This window comes from Mercenaria mercenaria, chromosome 17 (genome assembly GCF_021730395.1).
Source record: "Mercenaria mercenaria strain notata chromosome 17, MADL_Memer_1, whole genome shotgun sequence".
Classification (NCBI taxonomy): Eukaryota; Metazoa; Mollusca; class Bivalvia; order Venerida; family Veneridae; genus Mercenaria; species Mercenaria mercenaria.
The window spans coordinates 54,159,116-54,183,970 of record NC_069377.1 but is presented as its reverse complement, the minus strand read 5'-3'; the positions used below and the strand labels follow the sequence as shown (position 1 = coordinate 54,183,970).

At 36.0% G+C, this 24,855-nt stretch overlaps 2 protein-coding genes across 2 annotated transcripts in view; both read left to right on the top strand.

Annotated features, from left to right (window-relative positions):
• The window catches only part of LOC123536327 (kinesin-II 95 kDa subunit-like), a 68,627-nt gene extending 48,075 nt beyond the window's left edge, over positions 1-20,552 (top strand). The window contains 7 exon segments of the mRNA XM_045319434.2: positions 27-114; positions 660-755; positions 1,340-1,416; positions 1,807-1,940; positions 11,765-11,857; positions 13,805-13,900; positions 14,249-20,552. Of these exon segments, the coding sequence (XP_045175369.2) occupies positions 27-114; positions 660-755; positions 1,340-1,416; positions 1,807-1,940; positions 11,765-11,857; positions 13,805-13,900; positions 14,249-14,389 (725 nt within the window). The 3' untranslated portion in view covers positions 14,390-20,552.
• Positions 1-22,945, top strand: part of LOC123536325 (kinesin-II 95 kDa subunit-like) — a 133,756-nt gene extending 110,811 nt beyond the window's left edge. The window contains exon 24 of the transcript XR_008368045.1: positions 22,162-22,945. The gene's annotated coding sequence lies outside the window, so the exon portion shown is untranslated. The remainder of the gene's footprint in view (positions 1-22,161) is intronic.
• The last annotated feature ends 1,910 nt before the right edge of the window (positions 22,946-24,855 follow it).

Below are 24,855 nucleotides of genomic sequence, written 5' to 3'. Positions count from 1 at the left end.
TTTTTGATGTACATGTATATTTACAGATTCTCTGGGTGGAAATGCAAAGACAGTTATGGTAGCTAATATAGGACCTGCTGATTATAACTTTGATGAAACTGTGAGCACTCTCAGGTATCTAGTTCTGTTCTATCCCGATGTTTAGGAAGGTGACAATGTGTTCACCAGTCTAGCGCACTTGTTTCAATTTTAGGAGAGGGTTGATTTGAGCACCAGTTTCTGAGTAGCTTTTTCAAATGTTTTTAATATTGAATATTCAGGTAGAGACTGTTTGGGAATTTTCAGGTACTCTAATAGTGGCAAACTGGCTATATAACTTGACATGACTTCAGAATTGTGTGTATAGCAATGTTTATTTTCAGTGGGGAATTGACACTTACTGTTAAAGTAATCATTTTTGTGGACAGAAAATTCCATGAAAATGGCTATTTTATTGGGAAATGTGTTCAGGAGTTACAGATTTTGAAGATGAAATAAGCTTAACTTTCATTTGCTTGTTGGGTTACAGATGATATAGATTTCACAGTACTTTTAGAGAACTAGAAAGTAATTATTAAAGTTCAGATATATTTAGAACAAATGCTTGCTATTTATAATATGTTGGAAAAGTTGTTCAAACAAAAGTATTCAGTTATAAGTGCTCCTTTTATGTGTTACAGGTATGCAAACAGAGCAAAGAATATCAAGAATAAGCCAAAGATCAATGAAGATCCTAAAGATGCCATGTTGAGAGAATTCCAAGAGGAAATTGCAAGGTGAGTTGTCTCCCTTTCTCATGCATAAGTCTTTGAAGATAACCCCTGTGTCTTTATGATTGACTTTAGATAACTTAACACTCACCTATGTGCATTTGACTGTTGTTCAAGTGAAGAAGACATCCAGATGGTAGGCTCCGGATGGCAGGCAGAAGGGTGATCATTCTACCTAGGTTCCAGCCTGTGTCTGAAGTGGTGCCTTGGGCACGCGGGTTTTCTCAACTACTAAAGCTACAAAATTGCCATTTGACCTGATATATTGTTACTATAACGTGGAACCAACAAAAAATCCAACCAATCTCTATATATTTACTGAGGTCATATCAAGCAATTTTTAGTAAAGAAATTATACTTCTGTTTAAGAATGTACATGTTAATATTTTATGACTTCTCATTATATTTTGGCTGACCTGTCACATGATCTACTTGAAATTAATATGGTTATAGTTGTTTCTATTTATTGCATTTGTCAGTTTAACGGAGTAACATCTATTAATTTGTAAAGATCTTTCAAGCATTATTTCCAAAATCAGGTCGCAGTATGTCTCTAGATTGCTAATATGCAGTATGGTTTCTCATTTAAGACTGAAAGCAGATTTGGCCGGAAAGGGAGGGCCAAAGAAGAAGGTAAGGAGGAAGCATGCAAGAAGAAATGAAAATGGTAGGAATTATCCAGTATCTAAAAATATCTAAAAACTAAAAATGTAAATACTTTAAGCAATAATGTCTTTATTAAGTAAACACACTAGAAATAATGAAAAAAATACATGCTAAAATAAAAAAAAAAATCCAGTTGTATTTGAGTTTTATTATGACATTGTAAATTTTGCATGATTTCATTTATTCAGTTATATGATTCATTTTGCTGTAAAATAAATGATGCCACTTTCAATAATCACGATCCAAGAGAGACAACTGAACAGGTTTTCTTTAAACAAGGGGTATTTCTAGACAGGTTTAATTTTCTGTGTTCAGGAGTCTCAAGAGATAATTGATCTGGTGTCACATTTTCTCTGTTGCTTTGAGATAATTGCTTATTTTCTTTCTTCAGGGGAGATAATCAGTGATTCTGAAGGTGATGATGAAGATGAGGAGGAAGGAGAAGGGAGCGAGGCAGATGCAGAACAAGCAAAACTTGAACAGGAGAAAGAAGCTATCATGAATAACAAAAGCATGATCCAAACTGTAAGGGCAGACTCATTTTATATGAAGAATATTTTATTATTGAAGCAGGGATTATTATTTTCCAATAATCAGAGTCAGAATTTGTACCCAGCTGATAAGTATCTGGCTTTTGACCCAGAAAGATGGTCACAATTCCCTATATTCAGTTGACAAAACATTAAATGCATTAAAAAAACAACATTATATCTTCTTCTTCTTCTTGGCGTTCACCTATGTGATTGTGTAGTCATGGTGTAGTAAGCGCATTGTACCATGGTTTGTTAGAGAGCACCAACTGGCCTGGTACATCTGTCTTAAGCTCTCTAGGTTTTATGTCGGGGTTACCTCTCCCTTAGATTCCAGCCAAAAGTCCTACCCTGGAATCACAGGGGATCTGTTCATGGGCAGCAGGACATATCCACACACTGGTGGGCCTTGCATGCCGCATGTCTTGGGGCAGACATCCAAGTCCTATACAGTTCTGCCTGAGGCCGCAGGGTGCTCAGTATCTGTGTGTCGCCACGAGAAGGCGCTGCATAGGGCTTGTCTACAGAGAGGCTCTGTACTGGCAGGGAAGACTTACGCACTCGGCTTCCTTTTTGTCGAAAGGGCTAGCCAGCAGCAGAGGCTGAAAAGGGAAGGTGACAAGCACACAACACACAGCACATCACACTAGATGCATCATTAGACCATTTGACACATTACAACATTATATCAAAATCATCTTTTCAGTACAAACTTATTAAGACACTTTTCAAAGCTGCAAATATTTCTTGCAGCAGATAACACCCAGAATGCACACTACTAATATTGTTACGATGTTGATGAGAAATTCTAATGGTTACATTATGATTGAAATCTTATATTTTGTAAACTTAAGGTAAACTAGAGAGCATAATTCACGACTGCAAATAGTAGGATATGGAAAGTAAAAATGCATGTTAGGGCAGCATATTGTAATTTGACTGTTTGTCTTTCCATCCATCCCCTTGGTTTCTGATCAATAACTGAAGTATGTTTTGTGACAGGAGCCTCAAATTTGGTATGCATGTAAGTTGTGACCAGCAGATGAACCCTACAGTGACTGTGCTGAAAAGTGGTGTCTGATTGATAACTGAAGAATGCAGGAACCTTAAACTTGGTAGACTGGTTGATCTGGCAGATGACTCTAATTTGTTGATTTTAAGGTTGATTGCCCAAAGGTCAGGGTCTTCGGTGACTTTAAGCTGGATATTGGTTTTTGTTCAATAACTCAAGAATGGTTTACCTCAAGAATCTCAGCTTCATAGGCAGGTCAGCCATGACCAGCAGTTGACCCTTGTTGATTTTGAGGATGGTCTGTCAAAGATCAGGGTCATGGTTATCTTGATATGCAAATTATTATCTAGTTGGTAACTGAAAAGGCAGTGGCTAGAGAACTGGAATAGGTTCCCTAGACAGTGAATTTATTCGTCCAGAACCGGTTCTCTAGACAAACTACCGTGCATAGGCTAGGGAATCGGAATTTTATTTCTGTGCATAATGTTGCTGAAATCCACTTTGTTTCTTGGTAAGTATCATGCATATTATTATCTTAATTAATTTTACCATGCCCTTGCATTTATCTGCGTTTACTGTCTCCAAAAGTGTACTCGCCACATACCGTGTCCGGCATATTGGAATTACCGGTATATAAACTAGTATGAATGAATGCATGAAAACTACTTTGCCGTTTTTAAATGTTATTTGCTTTAAACATTTTCTATGTTTAAATTATTTAAATATAAAATAGTATTGATGTGTATTTGCGTCATTACATGTTTACATATGTACACAATAATTTAATTGCCATTAAAGCTTCAAGCGGATTCTTTGATCACCTTAAAAATACCGGTTTGTAACACTCCGCATTTCATGTTCAACAGTTTTTTTATTGGATTAAAGTTTGCAAGTGATTTATAGCAGAATGAAAAGATATTGATCAGTACTAATAAACAGAAATTACTTAATTTATTTTGTTGTTTTTTTTATTGTATTGTAGCTTTTAAGTTTCATTTTCAAGTTTATTTCGGCTTGCTCCAATGCCGACGATTTCCACATTCATTCGTACAAGCTTATTTTATCATTCCAATATGGCGGACAGTATGCGGCGAGTACACTTTTGAAGACACTGTAAACACAGATAAATGAATGGGTATGGTAACATTAATTAAGATAATAACATGCATGATACTAACCAAAAGAAACAAAGTGAATTTCGGCAGCTTTATGCATAGAAATAAAATTCCGGTGCCCTAGCCTATGCACAGTACTTTGGCTAAAGAACCGGTTCCGGACGAATAAATTTGCTGTCTAGGGAACCAATTCTGGTTCTGTAGCCACTGCCAACTGAAAAATACTTTGACTCAGGAACCTCAAACTTGGTAGACAGCTTGGACCAAAACAGATGGTTCTATCAATATCATAGGTCAGAGGCCAAAATCATGCTCATCTTAAGCTTAAAATCTGCTGTTGAGATTTTTCCTCACATTTTCATTCATGATTCATATACAGCACCATTCAAATTGTGCATGTTTAGATTATTTAGAGACGCTTTTAAAATAATGGTTTTCAAAAAAGTTGGAAACCAGAAAGAAAAGGCAGATAAAAAGTACATTTGCAACTTTGGTTAGTTTCACAATGAATAGCTGCCTCCAACTGATAATTGAAGAATGCTTCTACATTAGAACATCAGACTGGGTAGGCAGGTTAGTTTTGACCTACATATGTAGACTGTTAATTTAGAGGTTTGTTGCTGCAAGGAATCATGTCTTTTAGCTTTATGGTACCATGTAGTCAGCAATAAAGACAGTTTTTGCATTTTTATGCCCCCACCACTTCAGGGGGGGCATATAGATTTGCTCTTGTCCGTCCGTCCTTCCGTCCGTCCGAAAATGTTGTGTCACCCATAGCTCTGAAAGTATTTGACGTAGAGTCACAAAACTTTACAGGAATGTTGGTCAGTATGTGTAGTTGTGCTCCTGGGGTTTCGCGTCTGGATTCATTCAGTCATGTAGAAGTTATGGCCCCTGACTTTGTAAAAATTGGTCATTTTAATGTTGTGTTGCGCGTAGCTCTGAAAGTATATGACGTAGAGTCACAAAACTTTACAGGAATGTTGGTCAGCATGTGTAGTTGTGCACCTGGGGTTTCACGTCCGGATTCATTCAGTCATGTAGAAGTTATGGCCCCTGACTTTATAAAAATTGGTCATTTTAATGTTGTGTCGCGCCTAGCTCCAAAAGTATATGACCTAGAGTCACAAAACTTTACAGGCATGTTGGTCAGCATGTGTAGTTGTGCACCTAGGGTTTCGAGTCCGGATTCATCCAGTCATGTAGGAGTTATGGCCCCTGACTTAGCAAAAAAATGGTCATTTTAATGTTGTGTCGTCGCTAGCTCCAAAAGTATTTGACCTAGAGTCACCAAAGTTTACAGGAATGTTGGTCAGCATGTGCAGTTGTGCACCTGGGGTTTCGCCGGATTCATCAGTATGTAGGAGTTCTGGCCCCTGACTGGCAAAAATTGTCATTTTAATGTTGTGTCGTGCGTAGCTCCAAAAGTATTTGACCTAGAGTCACCAAAGTTTACAGGAATGTTGGTCAGCATGTGCAGTTGTGCACCTGGGGTTTCGCATCCGGATTCATTCAGTATTGTAGGAGTTCTGGCCCCTGACCTGGGAAAAATTGTCATTTTTGGCCCCTGGCCTGGGAAAAAATTGTCATTTTAATGTCATGTAGTGGGGGCATCTGTGTCCCATGGACACATTTCTAGTTTATGTCAATTTTACTACTGTAATTTGATCAGGCTTTTATTCTAGGATTAAATTCCTGGGCTGATGTTCAATCATATAACCTATGCTTTCATGCTTAAAAGAAAATAAAAACACTTCTGATTATATCTATAAGTTTATTTTTCATTTAAGGTAAGCGTGGATTGAAAGACGGTCGTAGTGGCTTAAGACTTCAAACGTTAAATGGCGATTGAAGTTGAAAATCCTCACAAAGGGAGCAAACCAGGCATGCCTTAGAGAATTTGAACCTCGTTGCTCTAAAAATATGGCACAAACATTATGCCATACCATCCCTTGGTACGGTTAGCCAGGTAGAACCAGGTACCCCCTTTGGTACCATACAAGAACCAGGTACCCCACCGGTACCATATATGAGCCAGGTACCCCTTTGGTACCATACAAGAACCAGGTACCCCACTGGTACCATATACGAACTAGGTACTCCTTTAGTACCACAAGCCTGGTACACCGTTAGTACCAAGATAACACAATTGGCGCAACATAAACCTAATAACAATAAATGTAAATTATGTAAATGGTTGAGCAACTATAAGAATGCCTAGCCCTTTTCGCTCTCTGGCCACTTCTTATATGCTCGAAAAAAGAACCAGAAAAAATTAAATTTTGAACCCACGATTGTCACCAACCCCGTTGAATGGTGGCGCTTGTCAGGGACCCATGAATATGCAGAAAGATTCAGTAATTGACAGTTAACAGCTCAATATGGCATGCCCAAGTCGCACCCAGACATAAGAATTTTCCGCCAGTATGACAAAAGAAAGATTAGAAGAGAGAAGATCAATTAAAAGAGAGGAAAGTAAAAGAAACTATTTAGAGTAAGTTATGGTACAGGCTTAAAATAACAAGCTAAGCATTCTCAAAATGACAAACAGGAATATTTGTATCTCCTTAATACACGCACTTCACATTATGCATAAATGTCACCATGTATCCGATTTACAAATGGTATAAAGTAATCATAATCATAAATTAGGCAACAATGTCTTATAGCAGGGACTGCGTTTTAGGCGAAGTTGAGCGATAACTTCGCTTTAAAATATTTCACTTCGCCCTTCCCGCCCAGAAAAGCGAAGTTAAAGTCGCCCTAAAATTGGATGAAAGGAAAACATAATCGGCAATAAAGTGTGCCGAGATGATACATCTCGGTTATGTAAAGTCTGTAAACACAATACGCAATACACAGGATGTCACTGGAAGGCACGCGCGGCGAAACGTGTCCAGGACAACAAAAGATGATCACTCGATTTCAGTTTGACGCCGCAGGATAAGCTGCTAATTGTTTGCATTTAATATGATTGCAGTAAACGATAATTAAAGATTGAAAGAGTAATAATTGAGTAAAAAACAGCGATAATTATCTTCCGAATTGCAAACCTAATTATTACGTATCAGCCGGCGCGTGCTAATTTACATACGACGCTCCGCCTACTGTCATACTTCCGTTTGTGGCGGCGAACAACATTGAAATAGAAATTCACCGAGATTTTGATTGACAAAGCAGAACCCGAGACGCATATCGCGGATCGAGCCGACGCACGGGACACTTTTTTTTGTGTGGGTCAAATTCGAGTTTTTCTCGCGGGTCAGAACACGGAACCTCGGGTCAACCGAACGTACACCCTCGGTACTTTATAAGGAGATGTCTTATCCAGTAATTCATGGTTTCGGATAAAAATCGTTTCGAAATTTTTATTGCCATCACAATGTAGACTACCCGTTACTCCCGACGTTTATTTTTCAATCGGGATCTGCTTACTAATCATTTTAATCTTCATTTCTCTTTCATTAAAAACATAGGTATAAGTTAAATATAAGGCCCTTGACAAACTATTAAATTTGTTGTTTGATAAAAATAGCAGACAAGTCTTTTAGTACATTTTGAAATGTGTTAAAGGGAGGTAATATATTTAACCAATTTTTAGATTTTTTATGTCAAAATACGTAGTTTAAAAAAATATTGCCCCTAATTTTTAAGTCTTTTATCTACTGATCAATACAAATAACATTTCATTGTAAGTTTGAGAGTTTTTTAAACTCTGTAGTTTGTCAAACAGAAGGAACTAATATAAATTTTTAAACTCAAAATGCTCACAAAAGCGGAAAAGCTGCTCTAGGAAGGAAGAAATCCAAGAAATATTAAGTACTGGTTATATGTGGAAAGATTTGTTGTGTCAAGTTGTCAAACATTTTTCAGTAAAACAGTGCAAAAATGTACTGTATTGTTGAAACATTGCACCATTTTTATTTATGTCATAAAAAGATAATACTACAAATGGAACTGAATAAACATTATTATTGTTATTTAATGCATGTAAGCAATGTCCTGTCGCACGTTTGCCAAACTTCTCCCAAAATTTCAAAACTTCTCCCTATTTCCCCAGGAGGGAGAAGTCACTTCTCCCTAATTTTCCAGGCTAAGGTAGTCCCTGCTTATAGAGTCAAGTTTTTCAAATAAGCACATTTAAACATAAATAAAAGTTATCACTGATGAATGTTAAAAGTCCATATATTATTAAACCGATTCTTTTAACTTGTACAAGATACACATCCAGCACAGTGTCACAAATGAGTATCGACGTTCCATCACATCCTGTAATCCTTCCGTACAGAAATGAACAATAACCCTCAGCTTCCAAACATTACTATATTATTGAACCACATAAATACTGTTTTGTGCATATTCTGTCTGGTTATAACGTCTTTTGACTCTCATGTGCCTTAATATCTGATGCCATTAAGTAGGTAAAGCATTCTGAAAGAATGAAAAACTCGACAGCAGAAAAGTAACAAGAATATTGCGAAAATAGGCAAGTATAGCATGTAACGTGTAACAACATTTTAATATTTTTTTTTATTGGTTCAAAAACTATAGTATCATAAAACAAACAGAATAGATATTTAACTTGTGCTAAACTAAAATTGGTGCGGTGGGCGGGTTGTTCTTCTAACGGGCTCGTGCTGAATGGGGAAGCATGGCAAACACATAACTTTTCTTTTTAAATTATCGTCTGCTACGAAATCTCGCGATACCAACCATAGCAACGACGTAGCATTCTGGCAACCAGCTGCAAAATTCCGTAGAAACGATTAAATTTGAATTTAGGCTAGAATAAACAAGATTAATAGGAAGAATTAATCTCTTACTATGTGAAAGCCTGCTTTCAGGGTGCCACTTGGTGCTTACATGGACAGCTGTTGTTGATGTTATTTAGATAAATGTGTACGTTGAAATTAATGTGTTAATTGAATAAAGTTTATAGCAGCTTATACACAATCTGCCCACAAAAGCCCATAAGAAATTCTGTCAATCTTGGGTCAGTTTCAGTGTCAACATTTTTAAAATAAAAAGTCTTTAAATTCATTATGTTCTTACACTACAAAATATCTGCCCAATTAACAAACACCAGGTCAGCAACTGTTGCCTCCACAGACATCTGCTACTAATAGTGCAACAGTTTTTGTTTCCTTTATTTTTAGCTCACCTGAGCACGAAGTGCTCAAGGTTAGCTTTTGTGATCGCCCCGTGTCCGTCGTCAGTCGTCCGTCCGTCCGTCGTCAACAATTTGACTGTTAACACTCTAGAGGTCACAATTTTGGCCTAATCTTAATGAAACTTGGTCAGAATGTTACCCTCATAAAAATCTTTGACGAGTTTGATATTGGGTCATCTAGGGTCAAAAACTAGGTCACCAGGTCAAATCAAAGGAAAAGCTTGTTAACACTCTAGAGGTCACAATTTTGGCCCAATCTTAATGAAACTTGGTCAGAATGTTACCCTCAATAAAATCTTGGATGAGTTCGATATTGGGTCATCTGGGGTCAAAAACTAGGTCACCGGGTGAAATCAAAGGAAATGCTTGTTAACACTCTAGAGGTCATAATTTTGGCCCAATCTTACTGAAACTTGGTCAGAATGTTATCCTCAATAAAATCTTGGACGAGTTCAATATTGGGTCATCTGGGATCAAAAACTAGGTCACCAGGTCAAATCAAAGGAAAAACTTGTTAACACCCAAGAAGTCACAATTTTGGCCCAATCTTAATGAAACCTAGTCAGAATGTTACCCTTAATAAAATCTTGGACGAGTTCGATATTGGGTCATCTGGGGTCAAAAACTAGGTCACCAGGTCAAATCAAAGTTCGAATCTGGGTCATATGGAGTCAAAAACTAGGTCAAATCAAAGGAAAAGTTAGTTAACACTTTAGAGGCCACATTTATGACCATATCTTAATGAAACTATCTTGATGATCTTTAGGTCAATAGGTCAGGTGAGCGATACAGGGCCTTCATGGCCCTCTTGTTTCCTGAATCCATATTTTTCCGTTCATTTTTTCCCATTTTAAAAAGGCGATATTCAAAATCTGGACAAAAATCCCTGAGTTTTGTGTCATATGGAGAAGGAATGTTTGGTTTTGGAATTTCCTGGGATAAAAACAACTTATTTCAAGGATTTAGAAGCATGCCATGATTTTGAATGATGTTAAGACCTAGCCTTACATTTTAGGAGAATAGAAACAAATAACACCAAATTATGGGAAGCAAAGGTTCTTTCACATGAAAATTGAACAGCATATAAAATATGAACATTTCTCTAACACAACAACTGTCAGTTTACTGATGTATGCATTGAATTCTGGAAAAGGGCTGCATAAAGGGGCCACACTTTCGGACAGGTTAGTATTCATTTTTAAAAGGGGACAACTTTTTATGCCCCCCTTTGAAGAAGGAGGGGTATATTGTTTTGCAGATGTCGGTAGGTCGGTCGGTATGTAGACCAATCTGTTTCCGGATGATAACTCAAGAACGCTTAGGCCTAGGATCATGAAAGTTGAGAGGGAGGATGATCATAACCAGCAGATATCCAAGGTCACAGTGACCCAGAATAGTCAAAATGGTTTCCGGATGATAACTCAAGAACTTTTGGGCCTAGGATCATGACAGTTGATAGGGAGGTTAGTCATGTCCAGCAGATGACCCCTATTGATTTTGAGATCAGTAGGTCAAAAGTCAAGGTCACGGTGACCTGGAACAGTTAAACGGTTTCCAGATGTTAACTTAAGTATGCTTGGGCCTAGGTTCATGAAAGTTGATTAAGGAGTTTAGTCATGAGCAGCAGATGATCCCTATTGATTTTGAGGTCAGAGGTCAAGGTCACAGTGACCCAGAACAGTTAAATGATTTCCGGATGATAACTCAAGAACACTTGGGCCTAGGATCACAAATGTTGATAGGGTTGTTTATCATGACCAGCAGATGACCCTATTGATTTTAAGGTCAGTAGGTCAAAGGTCAAGGTCACAGTGACCCGGAACAGTTAATCCGTTTCTTGACGGTAACTTGAGAACTCTCGGGCCTAGGATCACAAAACTTGATGATCATAATCAGCAGATGATCCCTATTGATTTTGAGGTCAGTAGGTCAGAGGTCAAGGTCACAGTGACCCGTAACAGTTCAATGGTTGCCAGACGATAACTCGAGAACGCTTGGGCCTAGGATCATGAAAATTGATAGGGAGGTTGGTCATGACCAGCAGACGAACACTATTGATTTTGAGACCAGAGGTCAAGGTCACAGTGACCCAGAACAGTTAAACAGTTTCCGGATGATAACTTCAGAATGCTTGGGCCTAGGATCGTGAAAGTTGATAGGGAGGTTAATCATGACCAGCAGATGACCTCTTTGATTTTAAGGTCAGTAGGTCAAAGTTCAAGGTCACATTGACCCAGAACAGTAGAACTTCTGTGTACAGTGACTAAATAATTTCTGTTCCTTGTGCAATTACTGAATGCATCAAGGGGTCATTTCATGTTCTACGAGCTCTTGTTGAGAATATCTTTATCTGTATGGGACAGTATTGCAAAACATATAATGGTTGGGTAGATTGTTGGTAAAGATATTGTTTATCAAGTATTTTTTTGTTTTGAAGATATACTCCTAAACCTTAATCCATCAGTTATGGAATACAGTAAGATGTGTAGTTATTAAAATGTTTTTCTTTTTTTATTTTTCAGGAAAAAGATCAAGTATTAAATGAAATTAAAGAGAAAGAAGCCAGAATGAAGAAAGAAAAAGAAAGCAGAGATCAGTTGGAATCTAAAATAAAGGTCTGTTATAAATGGCGGATAGTAGTGTCATATTGTATATTGATTTTGAATGGCAGTAATTTAATAAGCATTCAAGTATGCTTTTCCCTGTTAATCACTCTTACACTGGAATGACGTAACGTTCACGTGCAGTGACATCAATGTTTTTGTTGAGACCAAGAAATAGTGCTACTATATTTCATCTACTGTTTTAGATTAAGGGCATATTAGAATTGAAACAGTTTATAGCAAAACTGACTATTTATACACCTGGATGGTAATACATCGTATAAATAATTTCGCAAGGGCTGTGTCCTTGTGAAATTATTGAGTCTGACGTATAGCTGCCCATCGTGCATAAATAGTGTTAAAACACTCTTTTGCTGTAAATTATTCCTTAAGTGAAATATTAAAGATATGCTAACTAGTTAAAAGGCGGAACAACTTGTAACAATGGAAGTTTTGTTTTTGTAAAAATGAATGGAAGCTTAACTGTTTACACAACAAATGTTTGCTGTCTTAACCCAATACAGGTTTGGGCTTTAGTGAGTGTCTTGTTAGCTCACCTGAGCAATGCTCAGGTGAGTTTTTCTGATCACTCGATGTCCGGCGTCTGTTTGTCATCTTGTCTGTCGTCTGTCTGTCCGTCAACATTTAGCTTGTGTATGTGATAGAGGCTGTATTTTTCAACTGATTTTCATGAAATTTGGTCAGAATGATTACCTTGATGAAGTCTAGGCAGAGTTCGAAAATGGGTTATCTGGGGTCAGAAACTAGGTCACTAGGTCAAATCAAAGAAAAACCTTGTGTATGTGATAGAGGCTGTATTTTTCAATTAATCTTCATGAATTTTGGTCAGAATGATTACCTTGATGAAATCTAGGCCGAGTTCGAAAATGGGTCATCTGGGTTCAAAAACTAGGTCACTAGGTCAAATCAAAGAAAAACCTTGTGTATGCGATAGAGGCTATATTTTTCAATTGATCTTCATGAAATTCAGTCAGAATGATTGCCTTGATAAAATCTTGGTCAAGTTTGAATATGGGTCATCTTGGGTGAAAAATTAGGTCACTAGGTCAAATCAAAGAAAAACCTTGTGTATGCGATAGAGGCTGTATTTTTCTATTGATCTTTATGAAATTTGGTCAGAATTATTGCCTTGATAAAATCTAGGTTGAGTTTGGTTATTGGTCATCTGGGGTCAAAAACTAGGTCACTGGGTCAAATCGAAGGAAAACCTTGTGTATGTGATAGAGGCTGTATTTTTCAATTGATCTTCATGAAATTTGGTCAGAATGATTGCCTTGATGAAATCTAGGTCAAGTTAGAATATGGGTCATCTGGGGTTAAAAACTAGGTCACTAGGTCAAATAAAAAAAATACTTGTGTTTGCTCCAATTTTAATGATACTTAGTCAGAATATTTTTTTCCATGCAATCACTAGGTCTATGTTTACACTGTTACGGTATATTATGGTGTGTTTCTCAGGTGAGCGACCTAGGGCCATCTTGGCCCTCTTGTTTTTATATTTGGCTTGCCTGTCACAGCACCTGGCTTTCATTACACCTCAGGATATGACATGCTTTCACTGAGAAAACTGGGTCCTCCATAGTAGTTTAATGTTAGTCTGTGCAATTGTCTGAAGTATGTCCAGAATTTCATCTCTGGCTTCCTCTGCTGTGTAGACTGCAAAATAAAGTGTAAATAAAAGTTGTGAGAAGATCCTGTTGAGGCATAGAACACAAACAATAAAATTTATAACATGCTCAGTTTTGATTATGATCCAAAAGGACCAGAACCATACTATTTTGATCATAAAACCAAGTTAACCCATGGAAGATTCAAACAGACATACATGATACATTGTAAATATCTTCCAGCAATATGATAGATTTTAAAGAAAACAGGTTGTTACAGGGAAATCAATAGGAGATATCACAGACAATCGGGTTTTGTTTATTTTGATAGGCAATGGAGAGTAAATTGTTAATGGGAAATATAGTGGATCATACCAACCAGCAGCAGAGAGCTTTGAAACAGAGAAAGGAAATTGCTCAACAAAAGGTTAGTCATAATTTTGTTTCTAATCACACTTTGTATCAAGCTCTTTTATGTGTGATGAGACTGCAGGGTATGCTTCTTTGAAATAGTTTTGTCTATCTGTTTCAAGATAATGAGCTTATTTTGAGCTGAGGAAAAGTTTGTGACACTTAACATAAAGTTCATGATGTCAGTATTTCAAGGGGCCTTTTTGGCCCAGTGGTTAAGTTCGCTGACTTAGAATTGTTTGCCCCAACTGCTTTCGGCTTAAGGCTGAGTGCTTTCTGGATATTAATGAATTATTAACAGAATGGTCTGTATTTTAAGTTTAAAATATTGTGTTCAATAATATATATATATAATTACTTTCAGCAAGTGGAACGAGATATTCAGTGTTAATTAGAGGAGAAGGAAGAATCTGCTGTGGAACTCCAGGAGACCTACGTCTCTCTGGAAAAAGAAGTGAAAGTTGTAACCAAAAAGTTGAAAAAGGTAAAAGAAAGAAAATGTTGATGACTTTAGTTTTTACCAGTCTTCCAATAGCATCTGGCATATGACAAAAAATTGTGATAGTTATTACTGCTGTTGTGATTGGTCTGTTGTCATCCCTTTCCCTGGCATAATGTAACTTCAGCTGCAGATAAACCTGTAAATTACAGATTCAATATAAATGGAAATATTTAGCAGCATGCAGTAAGTCGAAGAGAAAGGAAGTGAGTAAATCACGACCTAAATCAGCCAAGAAAATTAATGTGCATTCTTCACAAGTATTTCCTAAAGCAAGAGGCCTTGTGAAGCAATGAGAAACTGTTGTGAAATAGTGAAAAACTAATTTAAAAGTGAAGCAATGAGAAACTGTTGTGAAATAGTGAAAAACTAATTTAAAAGTGAAGCAATGAGAAACTGTTGTGAAATAGTGAAAAACTAATTTAAAAGTGAAGCAATGAGAAATTGTTGTGAAGCAAGGAGAAATATTGTGAAGCAAGGAGAAATTATTGTGAAACAGCGAAAAATTTGTGAAATGAATAGAACTACCAGTGAAAAAAAGCCAGAAGAGAACTATGCTAATACTGGGTGTAAACCTCTGCTGAAATAGCCATATGCATCATTTCAAATATTATTTTGCATAATGACAAACCTGATACATTAAGAATCATTTCACATAGTGCATGTTTATATAGTGATAAAACAAATTCATGAAGTAGAAAGCTTTTTGTGTTGGGAGTTCACAAAGAAAATCTTTTGTAAGGTATTTATTCCAAAATGTAGCAAACTTTTTGCTAACTTGAACAGTCCAGATTATGTGCATTCAGTGTGTTACCACTGCATGTTAAAGAGGTTTTGAACATAGAAGCTGATGTGGAAATGCAACTTACTGGTGATTATGTTTGTCCTTATAAAGAAAATGATAATGAAGAACACCAAACATTTACAGTTTTCAGTATTTACATTTAGTCTTCATACTTTTATGGGCATCATTATAAGATTAGTTTTCACTTATGTATTGAGGTAGAAATCACTTATATTGTGCCTTTTAATTCTCTAGATTGTTAGTTCATGGGCATTTTAAATTTTTTAGGGGCTTTTTAGCTCACCTGTCACAAAGTGACAAGGTGAGCTTTTGTGATCGTGCAGCGTCCATTGTCCATCCGTCTGTCCGTGCGTGCATCCGTGCGTAAACTTTTGCTTGTGACCACTCTGGAGGTCACATTTTTCATGGGATCTTTATGAAAATTAGTCAGAATGTTCACCTTGGTGATATCTAGGTCAAGTTCGAAACTGGGTTACATGCGATCCAAAACTAGGTTAGTAGGTCTAAAAATAGAAAAACCTTGTGACCTCTCTAGAGGCCATACTTTTCAATGGATCATCATGAAAGTTGGTCAGAATGTTCAACTTGGTGATATCTAGGTCAAGTTCAAAACTGGGTCACGTGCCGTCAAAAACTAGGTCAGTAGGTCAAATAATAAAAAAACCTTGTGACCTCTCTAGAGGCCATATTTTTCATGGGATCTGTATGAAAGTTGGTCTGAATGTTCACCTTGATGATATCTAGGTCAAGTTTGAAACTGGGTTACGTGTGGTCCAAAACTAGGTCAGTAGGTCTAAAAATTGAAAAACCTTGTGACCTCTCTAGAGGCCATACATTTCAATGGATCTTCATGGAAGTTAATCAGAATGTTTACCTTGATGATATCTAGATCAGGTTTGAAACTGGGTCAGGTGTCTTCAAAAACTAGGTCAGTAGGTCAAATAATAGAAAAACTTTGTGACCTCTCTAGAGGCCAAATTTTTCATGGGATCTGTATGAAAGTTGGTCTGAATGTTCATCTTGATGATATCTTGGTCAAGTTTGAAACTGGGTCACATGAGCTCAAAAACTAGGTCACTATGTCAAATAATAGAAAAAATGACGTCATACTCAGTTCAAAACTGGGTCACGTGGGGACAGGTGAGCAATTCAGGACCATCATGGTCCTCTTGTTAAATGTGCAATTGATTTTTTTTGTAAGATTAATTTTAGTGGGTGACATACTGTAGATCAGGTTTTCACACAGACTTTATTTTCTGATTTCATAGCCAGCAGATGTAATAACTCACTGTGTACTCACTGTATTAACATTTCGCAAAAACAATCGTTTGTGTTTAACCATAACTCTGCTAAATTTCTAAAATGGAAATGGTCCATCATTCAATTTTGGCAGGACCATTTATGATTCAAAGGGGTGTTCATTGAAAATTTACTGACTGAAAAGCAAACAGTGCAGACCAAGATCAGCCAGTACAGATGTGCAGGCTGATCTTGGTCTGCACTGGTTGCAAAGCCAAAATCACTTAGTTGTAGTAGGCTAAAGACATGAAGCAGATTATATTTCTTGATTATTGGCATTATTTTCGAATATATGTGAACAAAGATTGTAGTGAATATTACATGTACCCAGTCTAAAAGTAGTTCACATTTACCTAGTCTAAAAGTAGTTCTTGATTGTGTATATAAGAATAGTAAGAGTTACATTATTGGGTCCTTTTTTGAAATATGCACATAAAAATAATCTCCCAAAAAGTTTAAATTTTGCGATAATGAATGATATAAAATGAAATTCAGAGATATTGTCATTTAGTAAAAACATTCAACACAGGTGCACTTCTTTTGAATTGTCTAATATTATTTTGCAGCAGATGCTGAATTAAGTCATATATTGTGACCTTTTTGATAAGCTTTTTTATGTCGATGCAGATATCCACTTTTTATGCTGAGGTGAGGAATTATACATTGTAACATGTATGCCTAACATGTGCTCTTTTATCACCAACCACAAAATGACTGTGATATATATCCATATAAATTTATACATGACATTATTGTACATATTTTTCTCATTATATTTATTACTAAATTTATTCCAAAAACTTGCCTTTATCATAATTATATTGTAAAATGATTGGCATTCTTGTAAAAAAAAGTAATCATATCATCTTGTGCTTAGAATGTATAAATTTTTGTTTGTATTTTATTTTGATGGTTTGTATTATTTCTGAGAAATGATACTGGAAAAATAGTGCCAGAGTTTCTAACCCATCTCTTGCTATTTTTTTTAAATGGACTGCTCCATCTTTCAATTTAGACAATACCATTTATAGTTAATATGAGTCTTAATGAAAAATTTACTGACTGAATAGCGAACAGTGCAGATCATGATCACACTGCACTGATGTGCAGGCTGATCTTGACTTGCACTGGTCGCAGAGGCAGATACAATTGCAACTAGTAAGCTAAGTGTTAATCTCTTTCATAGTGTTGTCATTTCTGACCTTACAGTCAATGCCAACAAAGTAGTATGTCTGCAATGAAGAATAACAGAAAACTGTTAAGTCCCAAGGTTATAAATCAAACCAAAGATGATGTCAAGTGGAAAGTTGGACAGTCTGAATCATTTTACTTTAGGATGCAGGATAATATTGAAAAACTTAACTATTTGTTTTGTCTATTTGTTGAAAGATTTAAATTTACAGTCCAGTCCCAAGTTACTAGATGCAGAAAGTGTTTTGTATTGAGCTACAGCCAAAAGACAGAAACAGTATGTCTACTTCAGACAGGTTACTGCTTAAGGTCGTACATATTGAAATTAGAACAAAATATCAGTTATGGGAAGTGGGCTCATTGAAAAGTGGCTGTTTGATAAGGGGGCCAGCTGAGGCAAGTTCAATGGTATATTAGAATTTTAGTGGAATAATTTAGGTTGATATTTCTAAAAGTAAAATCCTATTGACCATACAAGGGTGCATGGAATTTTGAAATTTTACTTGGGGCATTGACAAACTTTATGTGAAAGCTTCTGCAGTAGAAGTGGAAGAATGATGACTATGTGTGGGAGACTGCCAAAGTTTCTGTGACAAAACTTAAGTGTGAAAATTTCTTGCAGTAAAGTGATATAAATGTCAAAAATATCTGTGAAAGGTTTACATTTTCATAGACGTTCTGTTTACATCTCCCATTTTGTAAGTTATGTGTTTGGCGGGACTTAATTTCATGGATTGACCCAACAGGAAAATTAGTTCCCTCAGAAACTGAAGGATCTCACAGTATTTGATACAGATTAAAATTGAAAATATTTATGAATGGTACAAAAAATGTTGAGTGTCTATTTGTTTGTTTGTTTTTTTGGGGTTTTTTTTGTTTGTTTTTTTTTCATTTTGTTTTGTACCTTCAATGCCATTGTTATTCCATTGTGCCTGATTGTTAGTTATCTTATTGATGTGCGAGATGACTGTAAATTGCTGCAAGGTTGTGAAATAGATTGAACAGATTCTCACATATCTGAATATTATTGTACATGTATAGGTGTTTGCTTGGTGGCATACTATTTACTTTATTTCATATTCTGTTGACTGGCTAACAAAATGGTTGTGTACTTTCAATTATTTGCATATTTTGATACGTATAGTGAAAGTAATGCTGTTAATGTAGTTATGATGCTATTGGCCATTGTAACAGAGCGCAGAGAAAGGTCAGTGTTATATCTTCTTTTGAATTTGAAGTTTATTTTGCAAACTTCCTTAATATATAGAGTTAAAAGGGAACAAGCAATTGTGGGTTGTGTAAGATGAATTGCACCAATTTTGTGTAATTTGTCTGTATTATTTGGATAATTTTTCAGTATCAGTCATCTAATTTGTCAGAATCAGCCATTAAAGAATCTGAAGTGCCAAACTTTTATTTGGCGTAGCAGTGTATAAAAGAAAAACTAAATTTGAAATTTTGGCACATTTGCTGTATAAGGGTTTGTGCTTTATGCTGTTAAAAAATGCAGAAAAGTTAGATTATTATCCACTAATCTTGGGCATCAACAAAACACTTTGTTTTATTAGCTCACCTGTCACAAAGTGACAAGGTGGGCTTTTGTGGTCGCGCAGCATCCGTCGTCCGTGTGTGCGTGCGTGCGTAAACTTTTGCTTGTGACCACTCTAGAGGACACATTTTTCATGGGATCTTTATGAAAATTGTTCAGAATGTTCACCTTGATGATATCTAGGTCAAGTTCGAAACTGGGTCACGTGCGGTCAAAAACTAGGTCAGTAGGCCTAAAAATAGAAAAACCTTGTGACTTCTCTAGAGGCCATATTTTTCACAAGATCTTCATGAAAGTTGGTCTGAATGTTCACCTTGATGATATCTAGGTCAAGTTCGAAACTGGGTTACGTGCCATCAAAAACTAGGTCAGTAGGTCAAATAAAAGAAAATCCTTGTGACCTCTCTGGAGGTCATATTTTTCATGGGATCTGCATGAAAATTGGTCAGAATGTTCATCTTGATGATATCTAGGTCAAGTTTGAAACCGGGTCAACTGCGGTCAAAACCTAGGTCAGTAGGTCAAATAATAGAAAAACCTTGTGACCTCTCTAGAGGTCATATTTTTCATGGGATCTGCATGAAAATTAGTCAAAATGTTCATCTTGATGATATTTAGGTCAAGTTTGAAATTGGGTCACGTCCGATCCAAAACTAGGTCAGTAGGTCAAATAATAGAAAAACTTTGTGACCACTCCAGAGGCCATAGCTTCATGGGATCTACATGAAAGTTGGTCTAAATGTTCATCTTGATGATATCTAGGTCAAAGTTGAAACCGGGTCAACTGTCAAAACTAGGTCAGTAGGTCTTAAAATAGAAAATTCTTGTGACCTCCCTGGAGGTCATATTTGTCATGGGATCTGTATGAAAATTGGTCAGAATGTTCATCTTGATGATATGTAGGTCAGATTCGAAACTGGGTCATGTGCAGTCAAAAACAGGGTCAGTAGGTCAAATAATAGAAAAACCTTGTGACCTCTGTAGAGGCCATATTTTTCATGGTATCTGTATGAAAATTGGTCAGAATGTTCATGTTGATAATATCTAGGCCAAATTATAAACTGGGTCGCATACGGTCGAAAACTAGGTCAGTAGGTCAAATAATAGAAAAACCTTGTGACCACTCTAGAGGCCATAGTTTTCATGGGATCTGCATGAAAGTTGGTCTGAATGTTCATCTTGATGATATCTAGGTCAAGTTTGAAACCGGGTCAACTGCGATCTAAAACTAGGTCACTAGGTCTCAACATAGAAAGACCTTTAATGTTGAAAAACGGCGTTAAACCCAAAACAAAAAAAAAAACAAAAAAAAAAAAAAAAAGAAAGACCTTTTGACCTCTCTAGAGGCCATATTTTTCAATGGATCTTCTTGAAAATTGGTCAGAATCTTTATCTTGATGATATCTAGGTCAAGTTCAGAAGTTGGTCACATGAGCTCAAAAACTAGGTCACTTTGTCAAATAATAGAAAAAAACAACGTCAAACTCGGTTCATGTGGGGGCAGGTGAGCGATTCAGGACCATCATGGTCCTCTTGTATAATGAATCTCCAGATTTGTTGTTTTTTAGAATAGAATGTACTTTACTGGTAAGTAAGTTTTGATAGAATTGTTATTCAGGAATAGGGGCCTCTCCGGCCGAGTGGTTAAGGCTGCTAACATTGAATCTCTTGCCCCTTACCACTGTGGGTTTTGAAATGTCTTGGGGTGTAGAATTCTTTCATGTGAGGATGCCATCCAGCTGACGTACAGAAGATTGGTGATTCTTCCCAGATGACCATCAGATTCTGTGCCTGAAATAATGCCTTTAGGGGAGTCAGGGCTCTTCCTCCACCATTAAAAGCTGGAAAAATCATCATAGGAGTAATAATTGTGTCGGTGTGATGTTAAACCCAACAGAAACATGCATGCTGGTTACAATTTCCAGACTAAGTTGCAGAGTATTCATAAAACAGACAAACCAGCAATAGAAAGAAATTATGTACAAGTGTTCCTTTTTTCTGTTTTTTTTTTTTTTTTTTTTTTTTTTTTTTTTTTTTTTTTTTGCTTTTCAGACTGGTAAAGTTGATACTTGTATAATGTTGTATGTTTGAGAGAGTGCTCTAGTTTTCATGTTCATTTTTCTAGTCTGATTTAAATCACTTTATTTTCTCAGTATCTTTGATCACCACTGGTCATTTCATTTCAGATACTTGGTAGAATAAACAACTGTGTTAATTGCTTAATATTTAAATCATACATGAAAAACAACGTAAAGTAGTTGTGAATCATTTGTACTCATATATCTATTGAAAGAAAAACATTGATTAGCAGCAAAGAATTTTTGTCATAATTCTACCTCAGTAATTTGTTGCTTTGGAACCAATTTTTTAATAGAGATAAGTATGTCTCGTATAAACAATGTAATTCCAATTCTGACAAATTTTTGAAATAGTAAAGAAAATACATAAATCCACTTATGCTTAAAGTATTTCTTTCGATCATTTCTGTTAATATATCATTCATTCTGATAATTTTTAGCTCAAATGTTCTTGTTTAGTGTATTTACATTACTGTTTATAGATCTAAAATGGATATTTACTTTTTTTCATTTAATCCGTCCTTAATTGGTTTTTTTTTTACGTTTAGTAAGTTTGTATAATTATTATGATTTTTGAGCTATGTTTTTTTTTTTTTCATTTTTCAGATTTTTAGCTCACTTGAGCACAAAGAGAAGTACTCTTCATAAAACTTTGTCAGAATATTTGTCTTTATTAAGTCTAGGTAAAGTCCAAAACTAGGTTACTTTAGGTGGGTCGCTAGGTCAAATCATAGAAAATAGTTGTTAAAAATGTAGAGGCCACATTTTCTATGTAATATTCATAAAACTTTGTCAGAATGTTTCTCTGTATAATCTAGGTCAAGTCCATAACTTGGTAATCTTAAGAAAAAAGTAGGTCACTATGTCAGTTAGTAGAAAAAATAACCGCCAAAACTAGATGCCCAATTTAGTACTTGATCTTCATTGAAGTTAGTCAAAATGTTTGTCTCTATAAAATTTATGTCCGGTATGAAACTGGATTATCTAAAATCAAAAACAAGGTCACTAGGTCAAATCGTAGACTAGTAAAGCCTTGTTAACACTCAAGAAGCCCAATTTTCTACTTCACCTACAGGCAACTTTTTCAGAATGTGTGTCTGTTTTAAACTTAGGAAAAATTATCTGCGCCACTTGAGTAAAAAACAAGGTCAGTAGGTCAGATCATCAAAAAACTTGATTAATGATCTACCCAATATACATACAACATGGTCAGAATATTTATTTTAATGAAATCAAGGACCATTCAGATACTAGATTATCAAGGGTAAGAACTAGGTCAGCTGAGAGATACAGGGCTTTCATGATTGTAATAGTGCTATGTGGTTTAAAAAAAAAATGATGCTATGTAATTTATAAATACTGGGAATTTTGTGAAAGAAATATTACTATACTAAAGGTTATTTATTAAAGGGTATATTTTTATAGTTGGGCCTCATTACACGGAGTATCATTATAAGAATATCGGACAATTGGTTGGAGAGAGTATAAAATTATTAAGTTGTCTTTAATTATCTAATTTAATGTTACTTCCATTTTTATAGCAAAGAAGTGTTATTGTCGATTTTTTATAAGTCATGTCATTGTATCTGATCACATTTTCTTAAATAAAATGCCACTGGAATTAATAAAGTTACAAGATATGTTTTGTTGCTTTTGCTTTACATAAACTGTTTTCCACAAAGAATTGACATTTTTCCCCCGTGAAATAGGGTTTAGATAGCTCAAAAGTCCATACCACACTTTGAGATCAATGATAAACACGGAATAACAGGGTCTATTTTATGTTGACTCCATTACTCTGCCATCTGTCAATGATTTTAATATTAAATGGCACAAATATTCCCATAAAGAGACATTGTTTCCACAACTCCAGACCCAGACAACTTAAAGGTGAAGGTCACAAGGTTCTGTTAAATTTACCATCAAGAGATTTTAATATTACATTCTTCCAGGCCTCTAACTCAAATATTTTGGACACACTGCAATCAAATGTTCGCATAGTATTAATAGGGTCATAGTTTGTCTGTTCCATAACTCAGCCTTCAAGGGATTTTGATATTACTTGGCACAAGTATTCCTGTAATGAAATAACTTTCATGCTCAGGTGAGTTATTGTGATCGCTCGATGTCTGTCGTCTGTCTGTCGTCGGTCGTCTGTCAACATTTAGCTTGTGTATGCGATAGAGGCTGTATTTTTAGCTCACCTGTCACTAAGTGACAAGGTGAGCTTTTGTGATCACCCTTCGTCCGTCGTCGGTGCGTCCGTGCATCCGTCCGTCAACAATTTCTTGTCTGCACGATAGTGGTTTCATTTATGATTTTATTTTAACCAAACTTGCACACAACTTTTATCACCATAAGATCTCGGTTCCTTTCTTGAACTGGCCAGATCCCACCATGGGTTCCAGAGTTATGGCCCCTGAAAGGGCCAAAATCAGCTATTTTGACCTTGTCTGCACAATAGCAGCTTTATTTATGATTTGATTTTTACCAAACTGGCACACAACTTGTATCACCATAAGATCTTGGTTCCTTTCTTGAACCGGCCAGATCCCATTATGGGTTCCAGAGTTATGGCCCCTGAAAGGGCCAAAATTAGCTATTTTGACCTTGTCTGCACAATAGCAGCTTCATTTACGACTTGATTTTAACCAAACTTGCACACAACTTGTATCACCACAAGATCTTGGTTCCTTTCTTGAACTGGCCAGTCATGGGTTCCAGAGTTATGGCCCCTTAAAGGTCCAAAATTGGCTATTTTGTCTTTTGCAGCCATATAGAGACTTCGTTTATGGTTTTATTTGATACAAACTTCCAAAATATCTTCAACAACAATAAATCTTGGATTCCATGACAAATCAGATCCAATCGTAGGTTCCAGAGTTATTTTATATCTGATTACCTCCCCTGATGGTAGTCAAAATGGATTTATATCAGTAAGTACTTATAGAACTTATTTGAAATTTCATTATTGTCATTAGTGGACTGAGCCAATCAGGGTAGATAACTATGGACTGGTTTTATGTCAAATTACCTCCCTTTATTTCATATTAAAATGGGTATATCTCCATAACTAATGAAGATACTGATCTGAAATTTCATTTATGTCAACAGATTTATTTGGCAGATCCTTCTTTTGTTCACTTAAAATAATTTTCTTTTTAATTACTTCCCTTTTACGTTAATATAAATACCTTATTTTTAGTAACTTTTTTATTATTGGCTGTAATGAAAAACCGAGACCACTTTTCTGTGGTACAACATGGATGGTACCTCCAATTTTTAGGTGTATTTTGACATATCTGTACCTTGTAAGAATTTTTTTTTCTTTTTGTTAAATATCTTTCCTTTGTTGTTCCTGTCCTTTGGACTTAGATCTATATTTTTTCTGAGGACCTTCTTGTCCTCAAGTGCAATGATAACAGGTGAGCGATATAGGGCCATCATGGCCCTCTTGTTTAACAGATCTTCATGAAATTTTGTCAGAATGATTACCTTGATGAAATCTAGGCTGAGTTCGAAAATGGGTCATCTGGGGTCAAAAACTAGG